Below are 21,304 nucleotides of genomic sequence, written 5' to 3'. Positions count from 1 at the left end.
GCAAGCAATCCAGAAAACCAAAATTTCAGTCTTTTATTTTCATTCTGGGTAAACATGATCATCAAAAGTATTAGGTATGGGGACTGGGCACAGTGGCTCACCCCTGTAATCCCAGTACTTTGGGAGGCCAAGGTGGACAGACTGCTTGAGCTCAGGAGTTCTAGACCAACCTGGGCAACAGAGTGACTCACCCCCGTCTCTACAAAAAATACAAAAAAAATTATCTGGGCATGGTGGCATGTGCCTATGGTTCCAGCTCCTCAGGAGGCTGAGGTAAGAAGATGGCTTGAACCCGGGAGGTGGAGGTTGCAGTGAGCTGATTGTGCCACTGCATTCTAGCCTGGGTGACAGAGCCAGACCCTGTCTCAACAACAACAAAAAGGGTTAGGGTATGGACTGACCACATATCTTCTGATTTCCATCATCAGCTAGTTTTTCTTTGAAATTCTATTTCTTCCTTCTACTTTGTTATGTTTGTCTTGCCAGTTATGTACTTCAGCAGGGTGGGGGTGGGGGACAGTTCATCTATTGCTATTTGCCATTTTCCACCTCCACCATTTCTGTTCTAGCTGTAATGTTCTAGACACGGATCTTCATGATTGCTCTGAGTTCTTTCTTTAGGAAGCCATTACTGAGAACATTTAGTTCTTGGACTGAAGAGCGACTAAGGCCATTAGTTTCTCTGTGTGGTTCCTCTTTCACTGTCTCTCAGTTTTTTAACTGATATAACAGTGAGAGAGCAAAGAACAGCAGGTGCCACATAATAAAAAGAGCCTTGCCAGTTAGGTGGTGACGCCACTAAGGCTGTCTCCCTGCTTCTTCCGACAAAGCGATTCCACACCCTCTTTCTGAGACTTAGACTTAACAGAGTTGAAGGGACCTAGACTGTTATCAAAGACACAACTCTCCACTTCATAGGTGATGAAACATAGAACAATGTAGTCAAGTTGTATGAACTGGTCAAGTAAGTAGCACACCAAAATAAAAAACCAGGTTTCCTGGCTTCCAAAACAATCTTCTCTTCCCTACACCATGCTAACTCTTACTGCAGAGATAGCAAAGTTTATCCCAAATGGGCTTTGGCGACTAGCCTAAATATTAAATTTGAACTAAATTGAACATGGACACAAACAATGGTCACCAAGTCCCAGAACGGATTGTGTGAACCCTTTGAGGCATTCATCCAGTGTTGTTTCGGATAAATCTCTATTTCAATCTATTCCTATACGTTAGTTATTGAAAAACAATAGACAACCACAAAAACAAGTTGGCCTTTTTGTGTTCCTTGAGCCCAGTCACAAAGGGCCTTCGTGACTGGACCTCATGCCAAACAACTCATTACAAAAACAGCTAGGGTTCCAGACTGCGCCAAAGCTTCGAGACCTCTCCTTGTCTACGTGGATGAGTGGCTGACTCTGGAGCCCAGGCTGTTGCTTCCCAACCTGGTGGTGAATCTTGCATAGTCTGGTGAGTGTAAATATATATATATTATACATATATCTTTTTCCTTCTCCCTTCCCGTTGCAATTTGCTTATTATATCATTTGCTTATATCTGCATTGCCATTTACATGGGATAAAGCTTGTTTACCCTTAAAGGTATTGTGTGTGTGTCTTCTCCCCATGCGTGTTTCCCACACAGGACACCTACGAACCTATTTTTTATGATTTTTATGAGAAAATGAATTCCAAGTTGTGCCTCAGAATTCAGAATATATCTTTCAACCTCCTACTCATCCCCTCACCACCCTGGTGAACACAGTATCTGGCCAGCAGGAATGAATGAAGAAGACCATTCTATGTTCTTAATAACTTGCTTGGAAATGAACAGAGCACAATTTATCAAACCAAAGCAAATATTTATACAGGCAGATCCCTCAAAATTGAGGATTAATGTTTAGGAAGAATTTTTTAGAATTATCCAAATTAACCGCTTGTCTTTCTCAGAAATAAATCTGTTACTAATGCTTCCTCCACCAACCAGCTGCAAAACCACACACTATTCTTTGAAGGAGGAACACAGAAAACCAACTTACTTCCTGGGGCATATGGGATAGGGATCTAAAAATCCTAGTGATATGGGAATGACTAGAACCTTTTTTTTTTTTTTTTTTTGTAACAACAAAGCTAAAAGGGAGTGTGTAACTTAACTTGTAAAAATATTCATGGAAGTCATCTATATATTACCACTTTGTGTAATTAAGGCAGAGCATTAGAGACTGTTCACATCATTAAATATGTCCAGTTAAATTATTAGATTACAACAGCAACCTCTTGTTCATAGTCTCTCAGTCTTCAGCTGGGCACAGTGGCTCACGCCTGTAATGTCAGCACTTTGGGATGCCGAGATGGGTGGATCACTTCAGGTCAGGAGTACGACACCAGCCTGGCCAACATGGTGAAACCCCGTCTCTACTAAAAATAGAAAAATTAGCTAGGTGTGGTGGCAAGTGCCTGTAATTCCAGGTACTCGGGAGGCTGAGGCAGGAGAATCACTGGAACCCGAGAGGTGGAAATTTCAGTAAGCCAAGATGGCACCACTGCACTCCAGCCTGGGTGACAAAAGCAAAACTCTGTCTCAAAAAAAAAATAGTCTCTCAGTCTTCATACTTTGTTGCTTATATAGTTGGATTATCTGCTCCTAGGTTTTAATATAAGATGAAACAAAAGTGCTAGCCTAGGAATTGGAGGCCAACTTACCTTAGGGGCAAAGGCAATGGTGGTGAATATACCCAACAGCTTCACTTTCTATGGAGCCAGCTTGTAAAATCTTGGGCAAGGATGGTGGCAGCAGAGTTGTCTGCCTAAGCATATGTAGAAAACTTTTTAATGGTTTCTTTGGACCCTAGCTTGTAGTGTCGTTTCTGATCCTCATTGTATTGGAAATCCATGGTTTTGTTACATAATGTATTCCTAAAAATGTGTACACATGTGTTGAGTATGTGGAAGTTGAATATATTTATGTTATAAATGAGCAGTTCTGTTTCTGGAAAATGAAAATTTTCACCTCATCATTACAGACATTCTTTGATAACAAAGTCCCAGTGTTTCATCCAAATTCTTTGACTTTCTTCTTTTACATATAACCAACCATCTTGGATATTAAAGGAACAACCAGTGAGGGCTTAAGATTCTGCCGCTTTTGACTTGGCACTCCTGATCAGTTCCATCCATGTCTCAAGTGTATCACATTCATGAGACACAGGCTTCTCATCAGCAATTTCAATTTTATGTTTTCTACTTATTTTTATATAAGAATACAATGCACCAAAATACTCATATATTGCACAAACAGTGATGTGCATACAAAGATGCTAACAACATTGGCTGGTAATAGGCTTTACCATGTTATGATCTAAATGCTTGTTCATAAGAGAATGTACAAAATTCTAAATTTGGCATCCAAAAGGGGGCTTACAGTTACTGAATATTTTTCCCAGCCCTATTTTTAAAATGTCACTTAATCAAATTCAAGTTTGCCTATGATGGAGACTGTCTATAAGTAACAGTAAGGGCAAGCATACCAACATCGAAATTCTTCTTCTTCTTATCTCACGTGCCTCTGTTTTCCAAAATAAGTGACAAGGAGAGTAAAAGGACCACTGAGGGAACATTTGCAGCATGCTACTAAGTGCCAGGCCCTGTGCAAGGTAATTAATTACTACAAACACTCTCGTGATGGACATGGCCAATAGTGTATTTTATGTCAAAAAACAAAAACAAAACCCAAGACTCCAGAAGCTGTTAAGAGTCCTTGTTTCAGTACTCTTCAGTAAGAGTCCTTATTTGCAGGACTGAGGAATGAAATTGAGAAAAAACCTTTAATCATTAGAAAATGACCCAATAAAACTGCACTTAAATGGATCATTAATGTGGATTTTTAAATTTTGTGTGAGATAGAGAATAATCCCATGGGAAACAAACACATTTTTGAATATTTTTTAAAGGAATACTTCTGATTCTAATTTTACTGTATGTTTAGGCATCATTAAGGACCTCTGATTTGAAGGTAGATGTATGTGCCAGGGAATCCAAATTCATGACATATGTTAAGGCTCCACATTCTATGCAAAAATGGATTTACCAAGCATGATGGTAATAATAAGTATGTAAAAAATAGATAACTATAGTCGTACTTTGGTATCCATGGAGATTGGTTCCAGGATCCCCCAATATCAAAATCCAAAATGCTCAAGTCCCGTATATAAAATGGCAGAGTATTTGCATATAACCTACACACATCCTCCTGTATGCTTTAAATCATTTCCAGATTTCTTATAATATCTAATACAATGCCTACACATCACTTCATTTACATGAATTCAACATAGTTCTTGGCATGCAGCAAATTCAAGTTTTGCTTTTTGAAACTTTGTAGATTGTTTTTCAAATATTTTTGATCCAAGGTTGGTTGAATCCACGGACACAGAACCCATGGATTTGAAAGGCTGACTGTATTTCTATTTTAGGTTTGTTTTTCTTCCTCAGAACCCTCAACAAAGAAAAAGTCAGAGGTCCTCCTCTCTCTCTTTATGACCAGAACTAAAACCTATAAAGGAAACAGAGCACTAAGTGGGGTCCTGGGAATCCCCAGCTTCTGGTTTCCAACCACTTCTAGATGTTCTCTGGAAACATAACTGTGTTGAAACCATACTGAAGTATAAATTCCCAAATTGAAAAGAAAATGAACAAACAAATTTGGTAGTCTTATCCCTGGGAGATACGGAAGATGGAAAATTCTGCAAGACCAGTAGGCACTGATGAATTTCTACATCTGGGCATTTCTTGAGGGAGAGAGGAGCTGGCTATTTGGAGATGGAAAATGTGGTGACCTAGAACGAGCAGGCCCAGTGTAGACTAACTAACTATTTAACCAACTGAGTAGTCTTGGTTCCAGACTTCTGTGGAACCTCAGATTTGCCTTCTGTATAAGAGGAGTTTGTACTAATCACTGTCTAGTCTTTTTCAATCTGTTGTGTGTGACCAGCCCTAGCACTTAAATACCCTGCTGAATATACAGAAAAGTAGAAGAATTATTTTAAAATTAGTCACTTATCTTCTTACTTGAATACTACAAATCTTACATTATAACCTCTTCTAGAAATGAGGCTGAACTAGCAAATACATAAAGACTAATATAAGTGCATTTCAGTAAAATCACTGGTGAAGTACATTTATGATCATTCTTTTTAGGCTTCTGATATAGCAAATTAGAGGTAAGTATTTCAATTAAGTCTTCATCCTTTTTAAGTATATGGTTTAATATACTTGGTGACGGTGAATAAAGCCCTTAGTTTTTCACTTCTTCATGCCTTAACAAAGTCTTCGAGGCAAGCCCAAACCAGCAGGGCTGCAATATTGTCAGCAAAGAGACTGATCTTAAGGTCAACAGTCATGCCGTAAAACTCAACATGAAGACATCATTAACAGACTGAAGACTGTGAATCTTAAAAGTCCTGAAGTAGGCAGGTTTTAGGAGGTGGAATCAGCGTCCTCTGGGTGGAACAGGTGGAGGAGGATGGAAGGTCTCCCTGGTCGGAGGCCTGAAATGAAAGATAAAGCAACTCTATTTAAAAACTAATTTGATTAAATAGTTCTTAGGAATGCACAGTTGGTTGCAAACTTGGTATACTATACAAAGTGACACAATCCTCAGTTAATGAGACAGGACACACATATGAATGTCTGAGTGACACACACGCTAGCTGTGGCTTGCAATCCTGGCGGCACATTAGAAACACCAGTAGAGCTTTTAAAAATGCCAGTTCCAAAGATCCATCCAGACCCATTGCAGTCTAAGCTCTAGAGGATAGGACTCAAGCTGCAAAGCTTTTGAATAGTTTCCCTCCCCAACCAGTTGTACTCACCAACCCTTTCATTATCTGATACTTTGCCATCTTGGGGCCTTGCTGACCCTGGAGAGACTGCCCCTCCCAGGATAAACCAATTCCTAGAAACAGGAAACAAGCTACCTGCCTTCCACTGCTAAACATGCCTTTCATATGTAAACCAATCAGTCCAGATGCATGCCCCAACCACCTCCTCTATGGGGCTTTCACACGCCACTTTATGGGGCCACCATCCACTTGCCCTTATCACCCTAGGGCCAGTTTCCAAACAACGAGGGTCAGCCCTTAATGCCTCAGAGCCAATGAAATTATTCAAACTAGCCAATTCTAAATCTTACCCAGCCTCACCCATGGAAACCACAATAAAAGCTCTTGTCCACATTTTCCCCTGCTCCTCTGCCTCCTTACTGGCCCTGATGCTTCCCCATGTAGCCCCCTATGGGGTGATGTACCCCTTTTTGGGATCTGTGAGTATACCAAACTATCTTTTCAATGGCAGTTGTCTCCTAAGCTGTTGACTTTGCCATACCTAAATAATAATGAAACCTAGATTTTAAAACACCACCAATTCTAATAGCCACGCAGGAGACACACTGTAGTAGGGAGATCTGTTGAGAGAGGAATTGGAATTTCCAAAGCCTGCTTCTCATGACTGCTTCCTCATGGGATAACTGTTACCCAAATTCTGCATCTGCCTTCCTAGAAACTTCCCTCCATGTTACTCTGTATGGTTTTTGAACAGTCTTAAATGACGTTCCAGGTAGACTAGGGTGAGTCTATTTACAGACAGGTTCAAGGATTACAGATGGCATTTCCACGTGTGTGCTGTAAAACCAATATTTAATTCCCTTGGAAGCAAGTCAATAAGAAAAAGAGCTTTGTTAGGTGCTATAATTGAACTGTGCTACCCTGGAGTTGCATACTTGAGGATTGATCGAATCAATGAGTAAATATGTACTAAATGTCTCTTGAATGCAAGGTTTGTGTAGGTCAAGGAAATGACAACAGAGTTGGGAAAAGAAGGGCTGCTTCAGGAGCAAAAGAGGGAGGCAGTAGCAGAAAATAAGAATCACAGACAACCTTGGGAGGTCCCACCCTAGTCCTAGGATTAGATGGCGTTGTCTGGTTGTCACTGAGTGACTGAGCTTTATACCATGAAAACAAAAGAATGGTCTCCTATCTCTTCAGCCTGCCCTGTGAGCTTGGGGTTACAGGAGAAAGCCAAAGGACACAATACCACTTTTACCTGAGCAAATTTAGCCTGCCTGCCTCTCTGCCATCTTTCTTTCACTCTTTCTTTCTTTCAACAAACATTAATTTACTTTATATCTACTTCTGGGTATGGGATATAACAGCAAGTAAAGTGGTCATGGATTAGGCCCTCAAGATGTTGCAAGTGTGTGGATGAGACGGACAATAGGCAAAAATCAGGAAACTCTACGGAGTGTTTTGATAGGGGAGATTCAGAACCTATAAGAACATATAGCATAGACATTTATGCATACATCTCTGTGTGTGCAAGTTCAGCACCCCTGAAATTGTTTTCTCATCTGCCAAACAGAGGTACTGATCCCTACGTTGGAGTACCATGTGAGGCTTGGAGATGACAGTAGGAAAGTAGGTAGCAGTTTGTGGCTTGGCGTAGGCACTCAGCAAGTAAAGCTAATAATATAATGATGATTAAAGATCTATTCTGAAGTCTGTTCCCCAGTTATGCCTCATGAGCCTTACATTTTATCTTCCACCACAAAGACAGCCATGATTTCCTCCCAGCCCCTCTTCCTCTTTCTGCTGCCACACTCTGCAGTTGGAGTGAGCCTATGGGCATACCCTCTCTAGGTTTCATTCTGAGGAACAACTCCAGCTAAAGATTGGAAGCTACATCTCAAGGAAACTTATTTATAATTTTAGACCTGTAATTATAGTGTTTGTTTGTTTGTTTATTTGTTTGTTTTGAGACATGGTCTCACTCTGTCATCTAGGCTGGAGTGCAATGGCGCAATCACAGCTTACTACAGCCTCAACCTCCCAGGCTCAAGCAATCTGCCCACCTCAGCCTCTCCAGTACCTGAGACTACAGGCACACATCACCACACCCAGCTAATTTTTTTTTTTTTTTTTTGTAGAGATGGGGTTTTGCCGTGTTGGCCAGGCTGGTCTCAAACTCCTAAGCTCAAGGGATCCACCTGCCTTGGCCTCCCAAAGTGCTGGGATTACAGGCATGAGCCACTGTGCCTGGCCAGGAGTGTGAAGTTCCTTTCACTCATCTATAACCCACCTGTATATGGTGGTAGATGACTTGGTGGCTACTTTTTTTTTTTTTTTTTTTTTTTTTGAGACAGAGTCTCGCTCTGTCGCCCAGGCTGGACTGCAGTGGCCGGATCTCAGCTCACTGCAAGCTCCGCCTCCTGGGTTCATGCCATTCTCCTGCCTCAGCCTCCCGAGTAGCTGGGACCACAGGTGCCCGCCACCTCGCCCGGCTAGTTTTTTGTATTTTTTAGTAGAGACGGGGTTTCACCGGGTTAGCCAAGATGGTCTCGATCTCCTGACCTCGTGATCCGCCCATCTCGGCCTCCCAAAGTGCTGGGATTACAGGCTTGAGGGTGGCTACTTTTTTTTTTTTTTTAAATTATACTTTAAGTTCTAGGGTACATGTGCATAACGTGCAGGTTTGTTACATATGTATATTTGTGCCATGTGACTACTTTTTTAAGAGGTCCGGAAGTCCAACCCAAACAATACCAATCTATCCTTCCATCCATTCACTTAACACAGTGAATATCTTTTAAGTTCCTAGTATGTGCCAGTTAACTCTGCCAGGCACTAGGGATAGGAGAAAAAAAATTAAAAATCAAAAGTAGTGTCTCACAGGTTCACCATTCATTGAGGAGACACATCTACACAAGGGTTGCAATACTGAGTGTATTATTAGAGTATAGAATATAATAGGAGTGCCTGGGAAACCAAAAGAAGATTCACTCTGCATGGGAACATTAGAGAGGGCTTCACAGAGGAGGTGATGTTTGAACTGAGTCTTAAAGGATGTATAGGAATTTTCTAAGCAGAGAGTAGAAGGGAGGAGGAAGACAGCATTCCAGGCAAAAGCAACAGATTGGGCAAAGAAACAGTACAGAGTGGCAGAGCTCACTGGGAATGCTGAAGTGGCAGAGCATTGGTGAATACAGGAGAGGGGTAGGACTTGAGCTAGGCAGAACCAAAGAATGCTGAAATACACAGAATTAAATGTGAAGGCTTTTATGCCAGGCAATGGCATCATCAGCTATTCCTGTTCTAGAAAGGGCACTCTGACTGCAATGTGGAGGAGGGAGTGACTGGAGGAAGGGAGGTAAGTGTGGGCCTTCAGGAATGAACTTAGGTGCTAGCAGATGGAAAAGAGGGTGGATCTAACAGCTGAAAGAGCAGCAGAATGGACAGAGCCTGAAGACACACTGGATATGAGAGCTGCGAGGGGGGCAGGGATAGAGGATGACTCCCAAGTTTGGGGCTTAGGGAAGGGAGAGAATGGTCCCACTATCTCAGGCTGGGAACTCATGAGAAGAAGGCAGTTTGGGGTAGAGAATGGTAGGTGGGTTGATGAGTTCCGTTTTGCACAGGCTATGTTTGAGATATTGGTGGGGTCCCTGAGTGAAGATCCCCAGTCAACTGTAGGAAAGAGAAGGCTGAGATGGAGATGGAGACTTGGGGTCTTTGTCTGCTGGTGGCAATTCAAGCTGTGGGACAGCGTGTAGAGTGAGCAGAAGCATGGACCAGAACTGGGATGGAGTGGGATGGAGGCTGTACTACCAGTGCTGTTTGGTTTGGGCCAGGGTTTAGCGGGGAGGTTAGAACACAAGCAGAGAAGAGATGCTGATTCCCAGATCTGACAATGGAGTCTAGGACACCAACGTCAGCCTTCAATCCTGTCTGTAAGCAGGTCAAGCATTGAAGCCATTCTGGAGAGAGACCCATTTTATTATCTGCTCAAATATCTCCTTATTTTATTGTGAAAATTGCATACTCACACATCTTTTTTCACACCAAAAATGCACCCACACCCCCAGTTCTATCAATTACAAACTGCTTTGTAAACATTATTTCTTTAGCAAAAAATGTTTTCCTCCTTTTCTCTCCCCATCTCTATCACAACATGCTTCCAGACTCCCCAAACAACTCAACCACCGTCTCTTTTTACACATTTACATGCTTCCTAGTTTCTATCCTTTAATTTTTGGAACCTGTTTCCCTGGTTGTTTTCTCTTTCTCTTCTGTTAACAAAATCCCACCAAAATTTTATAGCTAAAGTTTCAAACTTGACAACTCTTTTATCTTGGTACATTTAGACAACTGCCTTCAAAGTCCTCAACCTTCAGGAATAAAAGGCCTTGGATCTTGAACCTCCTACTCTAATACTTAGACTTTCTTGGATAGGTATAAAACAATGCCTATGAGATGAAGTCTGGTAGGTTTGCCACACAGAGCAAGTCTCAACCCAATCTCAAGCCCAGTTTCTACATCTGCAAAATGGGATAACACTGAATACCTACCTCTTAGGATTGTGGAGAGAATTAAACAGGATAATGCATTTAGTGTGTTTAACAGAATACCTGCCACATAGTAAGTTTCAATAAATAACAGCATTTATCACCATCACTGCTCTTGGTAAGCCCTCCAATCACCAACTATGTAATAATTTTCAAGCAACAGAGCACAATGCAAATTCAGGTGATGGGACTAGATTGCTGCTAAGCTTCCTTCCAGGACTAATATTCTAATCCATGCCCTCCAGTCTACACCAGGGACGCATGCCTGGTGGATGTGGCACAGCTTGGGCCTGGGCGATGTTTGAGTAGCAAGTGCCAACACACAAATGTTGCTGTGAGCACATGGGAAAGTGATAAATAGCAAAGGGAGAAATGGAAAGATCCTTAGCACAGAGCCAGCTTCTCTTTCCAGAAAACCAGAAGAAAGGCCTCCTTGTTGTACTTTCTCAACAAATTCCACTGATGAGCTTCATCTAAAAGTTTCAAAATGCAAAAACCAAACCAAAACCCTGGTTGAAGAAAAGCTTCCTCCTTCCTTATGCCACATCAACACATGAACATTTTATTTTAAACATCAAAGAATTAACTCCTAAGACAGGCCTTGGCTTTTATTCCCAAGGGCTCCTTTCTGCATCTGTGGACACACAGCTAGCTGTGACCACTTTTTCCGTACTCCACAAGACCAGACCATGAAAAGGTTCCTACCAGAGGCCCAAGTATCATATAAACAAAGGCATACGTCAGAGTCTAGTAAATTAGTCAAATTCTTTAGTCTAATCGTCATCTCCAAATCTCTAGATATTAACTCCTCTCTTGTATAAAATAAAAAATCACTTATATTGCTGAGTTCTTACTCTAGGCCAAGAACTCAGTGCTTATGACTCTGCAGAAAGTTCTGTTATTATCCCCATTTTATAGACAAGGAAATTGAGGCTGGGCATGGTGGCTCATGTCTGTAATCCCAGCACTTTGGGAGGCCGAGGCGAGCAGATCACCTGAGGTCAGGAGTTCAAGGCCAGCCTGGTCAACATGGTGAAACCCTGTCTCTATTAAAATTACAAAAATTAGTCGGGCGTGGTGGCAGGTACCTGTAATCCCAGCTATTTGGGAGGCTGAGGCAAGAGAATCACTTGAACCCAGCAGGCGGAGGTTGCAGTGAGCCGAGATCACACCACTGCACTCCAGCCTGGGTAATAGAGCAAGAATCTATCTCAAAAAAAAAAAAAAAAGAAAAAAAAAAAAGGAAATTGAAATACATGAAAGTTAAAGTTAAATAGTTCTTGCAAGTTTGCAAACAGCTGCTGGAGACTTGACCCCAGGTAGGGGGGGTCTAGAATCAGGCTTCCCACCACCATACAATGTGGCCTGTCACCTGCATTTTCATTTCCAATTCCTTCATATTTTCTGTTCCCCAAAAGGCACTGTCCCTACAGTCCAGCCAAGGGAATTAGTTATTGGAGAGTTGAATTCTAGCCAAATGGATAAAACCTATTTTAAAAGTTGACATTTTTCAATGTATTTCATTTATGAAACATTGAATTTGCTATTTAAAGTATTTGCAACTAAATAATGCATCACTTAATTAATGAAGGGTCCACAGTAAAGTATGTCCAATGGAGCAGGCATTTCAGTTAGCTCTGTGCTTATTTATTTATTTTTTTTTTTGAGACAGTCTCGCTCTGTTGCCCAGACTAGAGTGGAGTGCAGTGTGGAGCATGATCTCAGCTCACTGCAACCTCTGCCTCCCGGGTTCAAGCGATTCTCCTGCCTAAGCCTCCCAAGTAGCTGGGACTATAGGTGTGTGCCATCATGGCCAGCTAATTTTTTGTATTTTAGTAGAGATGGGGTTTCACCATATTAGCCAGGATGGTCTCGATCTCCGGACCTTGTGATCCACCCGCCTTGGCCTCCCAAAGTGCTGGGATTACAGGTATGAGCCACTGCGCCCAGCTCTGTGCTTATTCTTTAGTCATCTTAGGTGTTTCCAAGTCCTATTCTCCCCTAGGATTCAGAGATAAGGGAAAAATTTCATATCAGTTTTGATATTACCTCTGTGAGGCAGCCCTCGGAGGCACCCTGGGGGGTCTCTCAAGGGACATGGTGGGTGTCCCATCCACTTGTGGGGGACCTGGACTGCGGCTTCTGGTAACCTCAGGGACTTCATTATCCTACAGGAAACAAGATGAGAAAGAAAGGCGAAAACTACATTCAGCAACCAGCACAGCTGGACAACCATAACCCAAAAGCCCCTTGGTCCTCCTTAGGCTGGGACTGAAGGTTGTTCGCAAACTGAAAATCAACCCAGCCATACCTGGCAGCTTTCCATTTCCTCCTGAAGTCACTGAGGAAGACAATCTGGCCCCAATGATCATTAATTGCCTGAATTCTAATTGCTTGCTACTCAAAGTGTGCTCTGTGGCTGGTCAGCATCAGCACCAGGTGGAAGCTTCTTAGAAATGCCCACCCAAGGACCCTTCTCAGAAGGCTTCAGAGTTGGCAGTGACCCATGTGGCCCCTCCTGCTTGTCCCAGCCACTGGTCCCTGGATCAAGCTATACACATGTCCCAAATTGAGCCAACTTGGAATGGGGCCTCAACCTAAAGCAGCAACTTACTCCCTGCTCGGAGGCCTAGTGGACTCAGGGGACTGTGGAGAAGCAGAAGGCAGCAGTGTGAGGGGAAAGAAAGCGGATGTGTGCAGAGAAGCAGAGACCAAAGAACTTTTGGGCCTGGGACACACAGAACAGTGACCCCGGTTCCCTCTGGCAGGTCCTGCAGCTCCTAATCCAGACCCGGAGGGTGGCCCCTAACCCTGGATCCCCTGAGACTCATCGGCTCCTTCCCACAGATGCCCCTTTTGGTTTCACTAGTAAGAGTGGATTTCCAGCTGTCTATTTCCTTCCTTCCTTTCTTTCCTTCTTTTCTATTTATTGAGGTGAAGTTAACATAAACTTAACCATTTTAAAGTGGACAATTCAGTGGCATTGAGTGTATTTATAATGTTGTGCACCCTCTATCTAGTCTAGTCTTAAAACATTTTCATCACCCAAAAAGAAACCCTGTGTGATGGTGAATACTGACTGTCAACTTGATTGGATGGAAGGATGCAAAGTATTGATCCTGGGTGTGTCTGCGAGGGTGTTGCCAAAGGAGATTAACATTTGAGTCAGTGGGCTGGGGGAGGCAGACCCACCCTTAATCTGCGTGGGCACTATCTAGTCAGCTGCCAGTGAATATAAAGCAGTCAGAACAATGTGAAAAGGAGAAACTGGCTTAGCCTCCCAACCTACATCTTTCTCCCATGCTGCATGCTTCCTGCCCTCAAACACTGGACTCCAAGTTCTCCTGTTCCAGGGACTTGGACTGGCTTCCTTGCTCCTCAGTTTGCAGGCAGCCTATTGTGGGACTCTGTGATTGTGTGAGTTAATAATACTTAATAAACGCCACACACACACACACACACACACACACACACACACACACACACGTCCCTCTAGAGAACCCTGACTAATACCCCTGTCCCCATTAAGCAGTTTCTTCCCATTCCTCCTCCCTCCAGCCCTGGCAACCACCAATCTGCAAACTGTCTCTGTGGATTTGCCCACTCTGGCATTTCATATAAATGGAATCCTATAATATATGACCTTCTGTGTCTGGCCCCTTTCACCTGGGTTTCTATCTCTTGCGATGAAACAACCCCTAGGACAAGATAGGTGGGGTGGAGTCCCAGCTCTCACCTCATTGTCCCCTTCCATCCCGCTGCTCACACTGAGGAGGCTCCGGGTGCTGGAGCGGTTACTCGTGCTACCTAAAGGGTAGAAAGAAAATCAGCCGGATTGAGGATTCTTTCAGGCTAAAATAAAATAGAGAACTCTAGCACTTACTTAGTTTTATTGATATAAATAATACATAAGCTGTAAGTATGGGGTTCTTCAAACTTTGGCCATCTTATACTTTTTGTTTTTTTAGAGACAAGGTCTTGCTGGAGTGCAGTGGTATGATCACAGCTCACGGTAGCCTCAAACTCCTGGACACAAACAATCCTCCTGCCTTAGCCCCCTAAGTAGCTGGGACTACAGGTGTGTGCCGCCACTCCTAGCCCATTTTCTTTCTTTTTTTTTTTTTGTAGCAACAGGATCTCACTCTGTTGCGCAGGCTGGTCCTCAACTCTTGGGCTCAAGCGATCCTCCTGCCTCAGCCTCCCAAAGTGCTAGAATTACAAGTGTGAGCCACTATGTCCAGCCTTATACCATTTTATTCGAGTTCAGTTTTTCTTTCAGCATGGAAAAAATTATTGACTTTCTGATGACTAACTTTGGCATTACTGCTACCATTGACTGAGGGCTTTGAAAATGTGATTGCCATTTAACCCCTATGAAAATCATGTTTGATATTAGTGCTCCAAATTGAAGGACAAGACAGCAAAGATGTTCTGATTCTCAGCCGGGCGCGGTGGCTCAAGCCTGTAATCCCAGCACTTTGGGAGGCTGAGACGGGCGGATCACGAGGTCAGGACATCGAGACCATCCTGGCTAACATGGTGAAACCCCGTCTCTACTAAAAAATACAAAAAACTAGCCGGGCGAGGTGGCGGGCGCCTGTAGTCCCAGCTCCTCAGGAGGCTGAGGCAGGAGAATGGCGTGAACCCACGAGGCGGAGCTTGCAGTGAGCCGAGATCACGCCACTGCACTCCAGCCTGGGCGACAGAGCAAGACTCCGTCTCAAAAAAAAAAAAAAAGATGTTCTGATTCTCAGCTCTTCAGTGGTATTTCTAAAATCTGCAAACTAACTTTGTTGCTGCAGTTTTTTACTTAGAAATTCTAGCAAACGGGTATGTATCACCCATGCAGACATGCCTTGTAATAAGCGGCCAGACCCTTTGACACAAAACAAAATGCAAAGTACACACTCAAAAGTATAATTTTTTTTCCCCCCAAACTGAGTTTTGCTCTGTTACCCAGGCTGGAGTGCAGTGGCACAATCTCAGCTCACTGCAACCTCCGCCTCCCAGGTTCAAGCGATTCTCCTGCCTCAGCCTCCCAAGTAGCTGGGACTACAGGCACATGCCACTGTGCCTGGCTAATTTTTGTATTTTAGTAGAGATGGCGTTTCACCATGTTAGCCAGGCTGGTCTCAAACTCCTGACCTCATGATTCACCCACCTTGGCCTCCCAAATTGCTGGGATTACAGGTATGAGCCACCATGCCCGGCCCTCAAAAGTATAATTTATGTTCATGGTCAGAATTGTGACTGGGAGAGTTTAGGCGCTTGAGGCTTTTCAGTTGGGAATTTATCACCTGCATCATTAGAATAGCACCATCCAACAGAACTTTCAGGGCATCTTTTATTAGGTGTTATCCAATGTGGTAGCAAGTGGGAAACATGGCTAGTGCAACCAAGGAAATGAATTTTAAATTTTATTTAGTCGTAATTAACTTAAAAATTTAAATAACCACATGTGGCCAGTGGCTACCATACTGGACAGCACAGCATTTTAAGCCCCAGCACACGGTGATCTAGCAGAGAAGAAGAAAGAATAAGAGTTACTCAACAAAAACAAGGAGATCTTAACTTTAATTTTCCAATATTCTTACTAACAACATAGTCAAGATCTTAGGTTTGCTGAATTTCCACTTCAAATAGCTCCTGGTCATGTAAGTTTATAGGTAGTCAAAAAATAGTTTTGACTGCATTCTGATATCAACTTTGAGTAAATTAATTTAAATGTTAGCTTGAATAGAGCAGGTTAAGGTTATAATTTTAAATTATTTTGGGGGGGCAGATTTTTAAATTTAAAATAATATGTCAAAATGTTTCTATAATTCAGGGGATGCAGAATTTGTTTATTAAGGAACATGAGCTGGGTGAGGTAGCTCACGCCTGTAATCCCAACACTTTGGGAGGCCGAGGTGGGTAGATCACGAGGTCAGCAGTTCAAGACCAGCCTGGCCAAGATGGTGAAACCCCGTATCTACTAAAAATACAAAAATTAGCTGGGCGTGGTGGTGGGTGCCTGTAATTCCAGCTACTTGGGAGACTGAGGCAGAGAACTGCTTGAACCTGGGAGGCAGAGATTGCAGTGAGCTGAGATCGTGCTACTGCACTTCAGCCTGGGTGACAGAGTGAGACTCCGTCTCAAAAAAAAAAAAAAAAAAAAAAGGAACATGTGATCCTGTCGCTTTCTACTCGTTACCCATACGTAACACTGTTCAAGGACCAGGCTGTCTTTTTCTCCCTACTCTTCCCAGCCCACAGCCCACTCTTGTCCACAAGTTTAAAACCTCCTCAGTCTCCAAGGCTCAGGACAAATGCTATCAAAACCTTCCCACATTGCCCCAACTAAAAGTAACCCCTCGGGCCCACAGGCCCCCATCCCTTTGTGGCTAAGCCTCCCCATGCCATTCCTCATTGTCCATCACATTCCCTTATGATGAGCCATAATCCCTTTGAAGTTTATCTACTAGCAAGAAGTAATAAAGCTGCCACAGGCATCGGCTCCATGACTTCGGAAACTCATAGCCATCAGTTCCCCCGTCCCTTCTGCTGGCATTCTTAAATCTTCAATCCCAGTGTTTGGCTCTGAACCTTGGCCCTGGCCCTCCTCCTCTCCAGGCTGATGACTTGCTTGCCCAAATCCCCTTTAGGCTGCACAGTTGTTAGGAGACTCTCACCCCAGCTCCCATCATCTTCACACTTGCCAGGGGGAAGAGGGGCAGTGCCCACCCCTTGGTAGGCTTCTACTATCAGGGGAGAAGTACCGGACAAGCATCTAATGCCATGCTACTCGTGTACTTTCTCTCCTCCGTTACAAGCCTCCTAAGGACAGGCTCTGGTTCTTTTTCATCTTTGGTTCTCTAGCATACAGCCTAGCTCAGGATACACAGAGCTGTCCTCAGTATTTGGTGGATCAATGAGTGAGAGAAAAAAATGACCATATAAAACTATACTATGATTCTTAAGAACCTTGGTTACACTTGAAATTAGAGTTTGTTTTAAAAAAGAAAGAAAGAAAAAAGAAACTTGGGCCAGACAACCTAGGAGGTCAACAACCTTTCTGTTATGCAATTTTTGTTCTCTTAAACATAACACTAGTATCTGGCACTTGAATTTTTAGTTATAACCAGATTTAACCTGCAACTGTTTTTCCATGGTTCCCAAGAGATGACAGCTGCACCATAATACAAACAGTGCTTTTTTAAGGGTGTGACTCAGGGGGTTAAGGGGCAGTTGGTGGATAAGCTGGGCCATCCTCACTCTCCCTCCCTGCCATGGGAACTATTTCTATTTGGAAGGCAGTGCATCCCCACAGTTGAAAGCACAGGAAGATGTGGATGTGAATCCCAGACCCCCTGCTTGCTTGCCAAGAGACTTGGGGCAAGTCGCCTACCCTCTCTGTTCCATTTTCTTATCTAGAAACTCACAGCGCTGTTATATAAAATGAACCCGAAAATATGGTGACATGCTTGGCACAGGGCACGCAAAGAGTAAGCATTTGATTAACGGAAGCAGCTATCTGCACTGTTATCCATTTCAAGATGGTAAGACTAACCCCTAGTGACCCCCAGTCAACCCCCTCGCCCAGGATCCACACCTTTGTATGCTCCTGCCCCCTGCCGCACTCTAGCTTAGCCACATGACCTGCTTTGGCCAATATGGCATTAGCAAGTGTGATGCAAGCCAAAGCTTGATAGGCACTAGCACACTGGGGCTTTTCCTTTTGGCCTATTCCCTCTACAGATCGTGTTGCCATATAAAAGGCTATGAATTAAAGGCCACGTGTAGAGAGGCCCTGGAGGATGAGAGGTTTCCTTGGATGTTCCAGGACAAGCAGAGCTTACAGCTGAATGCTGACTCATGAGTGACCCCAGCTGATGCCACAGAGGAGAGATGAACCACCATCCCCACTGAGTCCTGTTTAAGTTGTAGGATAAGGCATAAATAAAGGGTTGTTTTAAGCCACTATGTTTTGGCATGGTTTATTGCATGGCAATAGATAATGGAAACTGTATCACGGGCTGGATGCAGACCACAGCCACAAAGTAGAGTAAAATCCATTGGTCTGTCATTTAGTAACATTTTCTAACCAGATGAGCCAGCCAACCCTGGGTACTAAACCACTGCACAAGGGGAAAAGTACAGTTTATTCTTCCCATCTTCTCCTCACCCCAGGCTATCCCCCAGAAAACATATACACAAAATCTGTTCAATTACTCTGAACCTGAAACTAGTGCATTTGTCTTGTTAAATTTCCAGCTGTCACTCTCCTCACCAACCCTGGGATGCACTGTCCTCACCCTGAGAGGGTTCTACCACTTCTCCTCTCCTCTTCCACAGGTCTGAGAGACAGAGATAGCCAGCTGTCCCTTGCTCCTTCTGCCACCTGTGATCCCTGAGGACATCTCTCCCATTCCTGAACTTGTCAGAATTCTCAAATTGCTCCCAGTGGGCTTTGCATACAAATGATCACCCCCATTAAGTAAGGGGAAGTTTTCTCCTCTGTCCAGACTAGACTTCCCAGGCAGTCATGTGATAGGCTGTGGGTCTGTTTTGACAGGTAATGATGGCAGAAACATTCACCTGAAAGAGAAAGGAGCTAGGATCTACTCGCACCTTTGCCATTCACTGGCTATGTAACCTTGGGCAAAATTCTGTCTCTTTCTGGGTCACAAATACCCCATCTATACAGGATGAAGGAAAACTAGCTCAGAGGTTCTTGACCTAAGTCCATGGGTGGGCAAAATTGTGTGTGTGTGCACACATACACATGCATACACCTGTGCGTGTGTCTGGGGGACAGAACCAAAGTATATATCAGATTCTCAAGGAGCTTTGTGATGCAGAAAAGATTAAGAACCCCTGGGTTAGATAACCTTCCTGCTGCAACATGCGTTATGGGGTTCTCTGCCCGACATTTAAGGAGATATGAGTCCTGAAATTCAGTTGCTCTCTGGCTCTTTTATTGCTTTCCTAGCTGTTTTGTTAGCACTGAAATGTATGAAATAAGAGAAACTCAATCTATGTGGCTTGTGAACCCAGTGTGTCTGGAGTCAGCTAACACTGCCCTGGATACGGGAACAAAGCCCTCAGCTCCTGCCTGGTGCATCAGGCTGTATTGTCTGTGTAATCAGATGACTATTGAAGCCTTCCAGCCAAAAGGAAGGCATGTCCTCATTAGATCCTCAACTTGCCTGTAAAGTTGGAACGTTCGAATTTGAGTCTATTATTTTCTTTTTTTCTTCTTTCTTTTTATTTTACTTGAGTCCATTATTTTCTGATATTTCTGACTCTGTGCCCTTTCCCTTGCTTTATGATAGTTGAGGAAGCAGCAAAGAATGGTGGCTAAGAGTCTTGGCTCTGTATCCAGAATGAGTTCAAATTCCGGCTACTCCACATTAGCTATTTAACCTAGGCCAGAGCAGTAAGCCTCCTGCTTCCTCCTCAGTAAACAGAGATGACAGTCCCTATTTCATAGAGCTTCAGTGAGAATTAAATTAGATAATCTATAAAGAGGCTTAGAATATAGTAAATGCTCAATAAATGTTAACTATTAGTATTAGGTTTTGATATTTAGAAAAGGGCTAGAGTAATAATTATCAAGTAACCGGGCTTCATGGGATACAAAGCAAACCTCACAGACAAACAGTAACTCTGCCCCACCTTTTACACCTCTCAAACCCAAACCAGGCCCCACTGGAGATCTCCTGGGCTCTTAAGAGGATGTTTCCTAAGGCCCAAGGGCGCCAGCTGGAGCCCAGCCGAGAAGACCGCACCCCCTGCACCCCCAGCTGCTCACTTGCTGTGCTGGAGGTGCTGTCTGTTTTCCAGTCTCCCCGTCTCAGCTCCGTCCTGGGGGGAATGACACTTTTCCTGGGGCCACTCTCATAGACTCCAAACTCCACTTTCGCAGGCAGGTGCTGTGAGTGCCGAATTGGGACCGTGATCTCCAAGTCTGGAATTGGAGGAAAGAGGGATAAGCTGTCAAGATACCAGACTGTCACCTACCAAGCTGCCCAGCAGCTTTCCTCCGCCTGGAGCCTGCAAGGGAGGGGGAGGGGAAAAGACCATGGGAGAGGGAGCGGCCCTGGGTTGGTGGCCCTCTCCCCTTCAGCACTGAAACTACTGAATCCTGTGTGTCTGTCACTGAGAGACTGAAGAGAGGGATAGAATAATGTGAGAAAGGGACAGAGAAGTGCTTCTGCATCAGGGAGCAGAAAGAACAAACCATAAGAGAAAGGTTTGGGCCCTCAACCCTGCCACTTAGCAGCTGTGGAACTCCAGCAAGACAGCTCTCCTCTCTGAATCACTACCCTCATCTGAGGAGGGTTATGTCCATCCTTGACTGTAGAAACAGGCTGCGCTATGCAACAAGCACAGTTCTGAAAGCTTTAGTATTTTTCACTCATTTAACCCTCATAACACCCAAGAAATAAATATTATTATCATCAATGCCAGCAGAAACTAAGGTACAGAGAAGTGATGTAGCATGTCCTGTCAAACAGCTGGTAAGCAGCAGAGCTGGGATTTGAACCCAGGCTCCGGAGTCTAGGCTCTTAACCACTGCTCGTACAGCCTCTCGCTCTCTGCATAAGGGATGGATGGTGGGTGGGTGGGTGTGGGGTGGGTGGCCCACACGCACAGTCATGACCCAGAAAGCTAATGAAAGGAGGTCCTTCAGGCCTATGAAAAATTTTGTGACTTGCAAGGCCCATGGGGTAAAGAGAGCTGATGCCTTTGTCGAACAAAGCACTGATCTGACCTCCTTACTGGCTTAGCCCTGCCCAGAGGTTATCTCTGTTCCTCCCTACATTTCCAATGCTGGATTCTAGGAGCAGAAAACGGCTCCTCTGATGAGTAGAAAAAGTCTGGGGGCAGCAGCACCAACTTCTTCCTGAAGGCAAGATGTGCTCCTAGCTCA

General features: G+C 43.8%; 1 protein-coding gene across 6 annotated transcripts in view; it reads right to left on the bottom strand.

The window, feature by feature from the left end:
• Positions 1-3,206: 3,206 nt before the first annotated feature.
• Positions 3,207-21,304, bottom strand: part of PIK3AP1 (phosphoinositide-3-kinase adaptor protein 1) — a 131,368-nt gene continuing 113,270 nt past the window's right edge. For 4 of the 6 annotated variants that reach the window (XM_030940094.1, XM_030940095.1, XM_030940098.1 and 1 more), the window contains 4 exons: positions 20,183-20,338; positions 14,126-14,196; positions 12,439-12,557; positions 3,207-5,542 (listed from right to left, as the gene is read on the bottom strand). In XM_030940094.1, the coding sequence (XP_030795954.1) occupies positions 5,485-5,542; positions 12,439-12,557; positions 14,126-14,196; positions 20,183-20,338 (404 nt within the window). In that variant the 3' untranslated portion in view covers positions 3,207-5,484. The remainder of the gene's footprint in view (positions 5,543-12,438; positions 12,558-14,125; positions 14,197-20,182; positions 20,339-21,304) is intronic. The other 2 variants (XM_010389580.2, XM_030940099.1) reach the window with 2 other exon arrangements.

The sequence above is a fragment of the Rhinopithecus roxellana genome, chromosome 11 (genome assembly GCF_007565055.1).
Source record: "Rhinopithecus roxellana isolate Shanxi Qingling chromosome 11, ASM756505v1, whole genome shotgun sequence".
NCBI classification, from domain to species: Eukaryota; Metazoa; Chordata; class Mammalia; order Primates; family Cercopithecidae; genus Rhinopithecus; species Rhinopithecus roxellana.
Note: the sequence above shows the minus strand (reverse complement) of the source record. Positions and strands in the feature narration are given on the sequence as shown.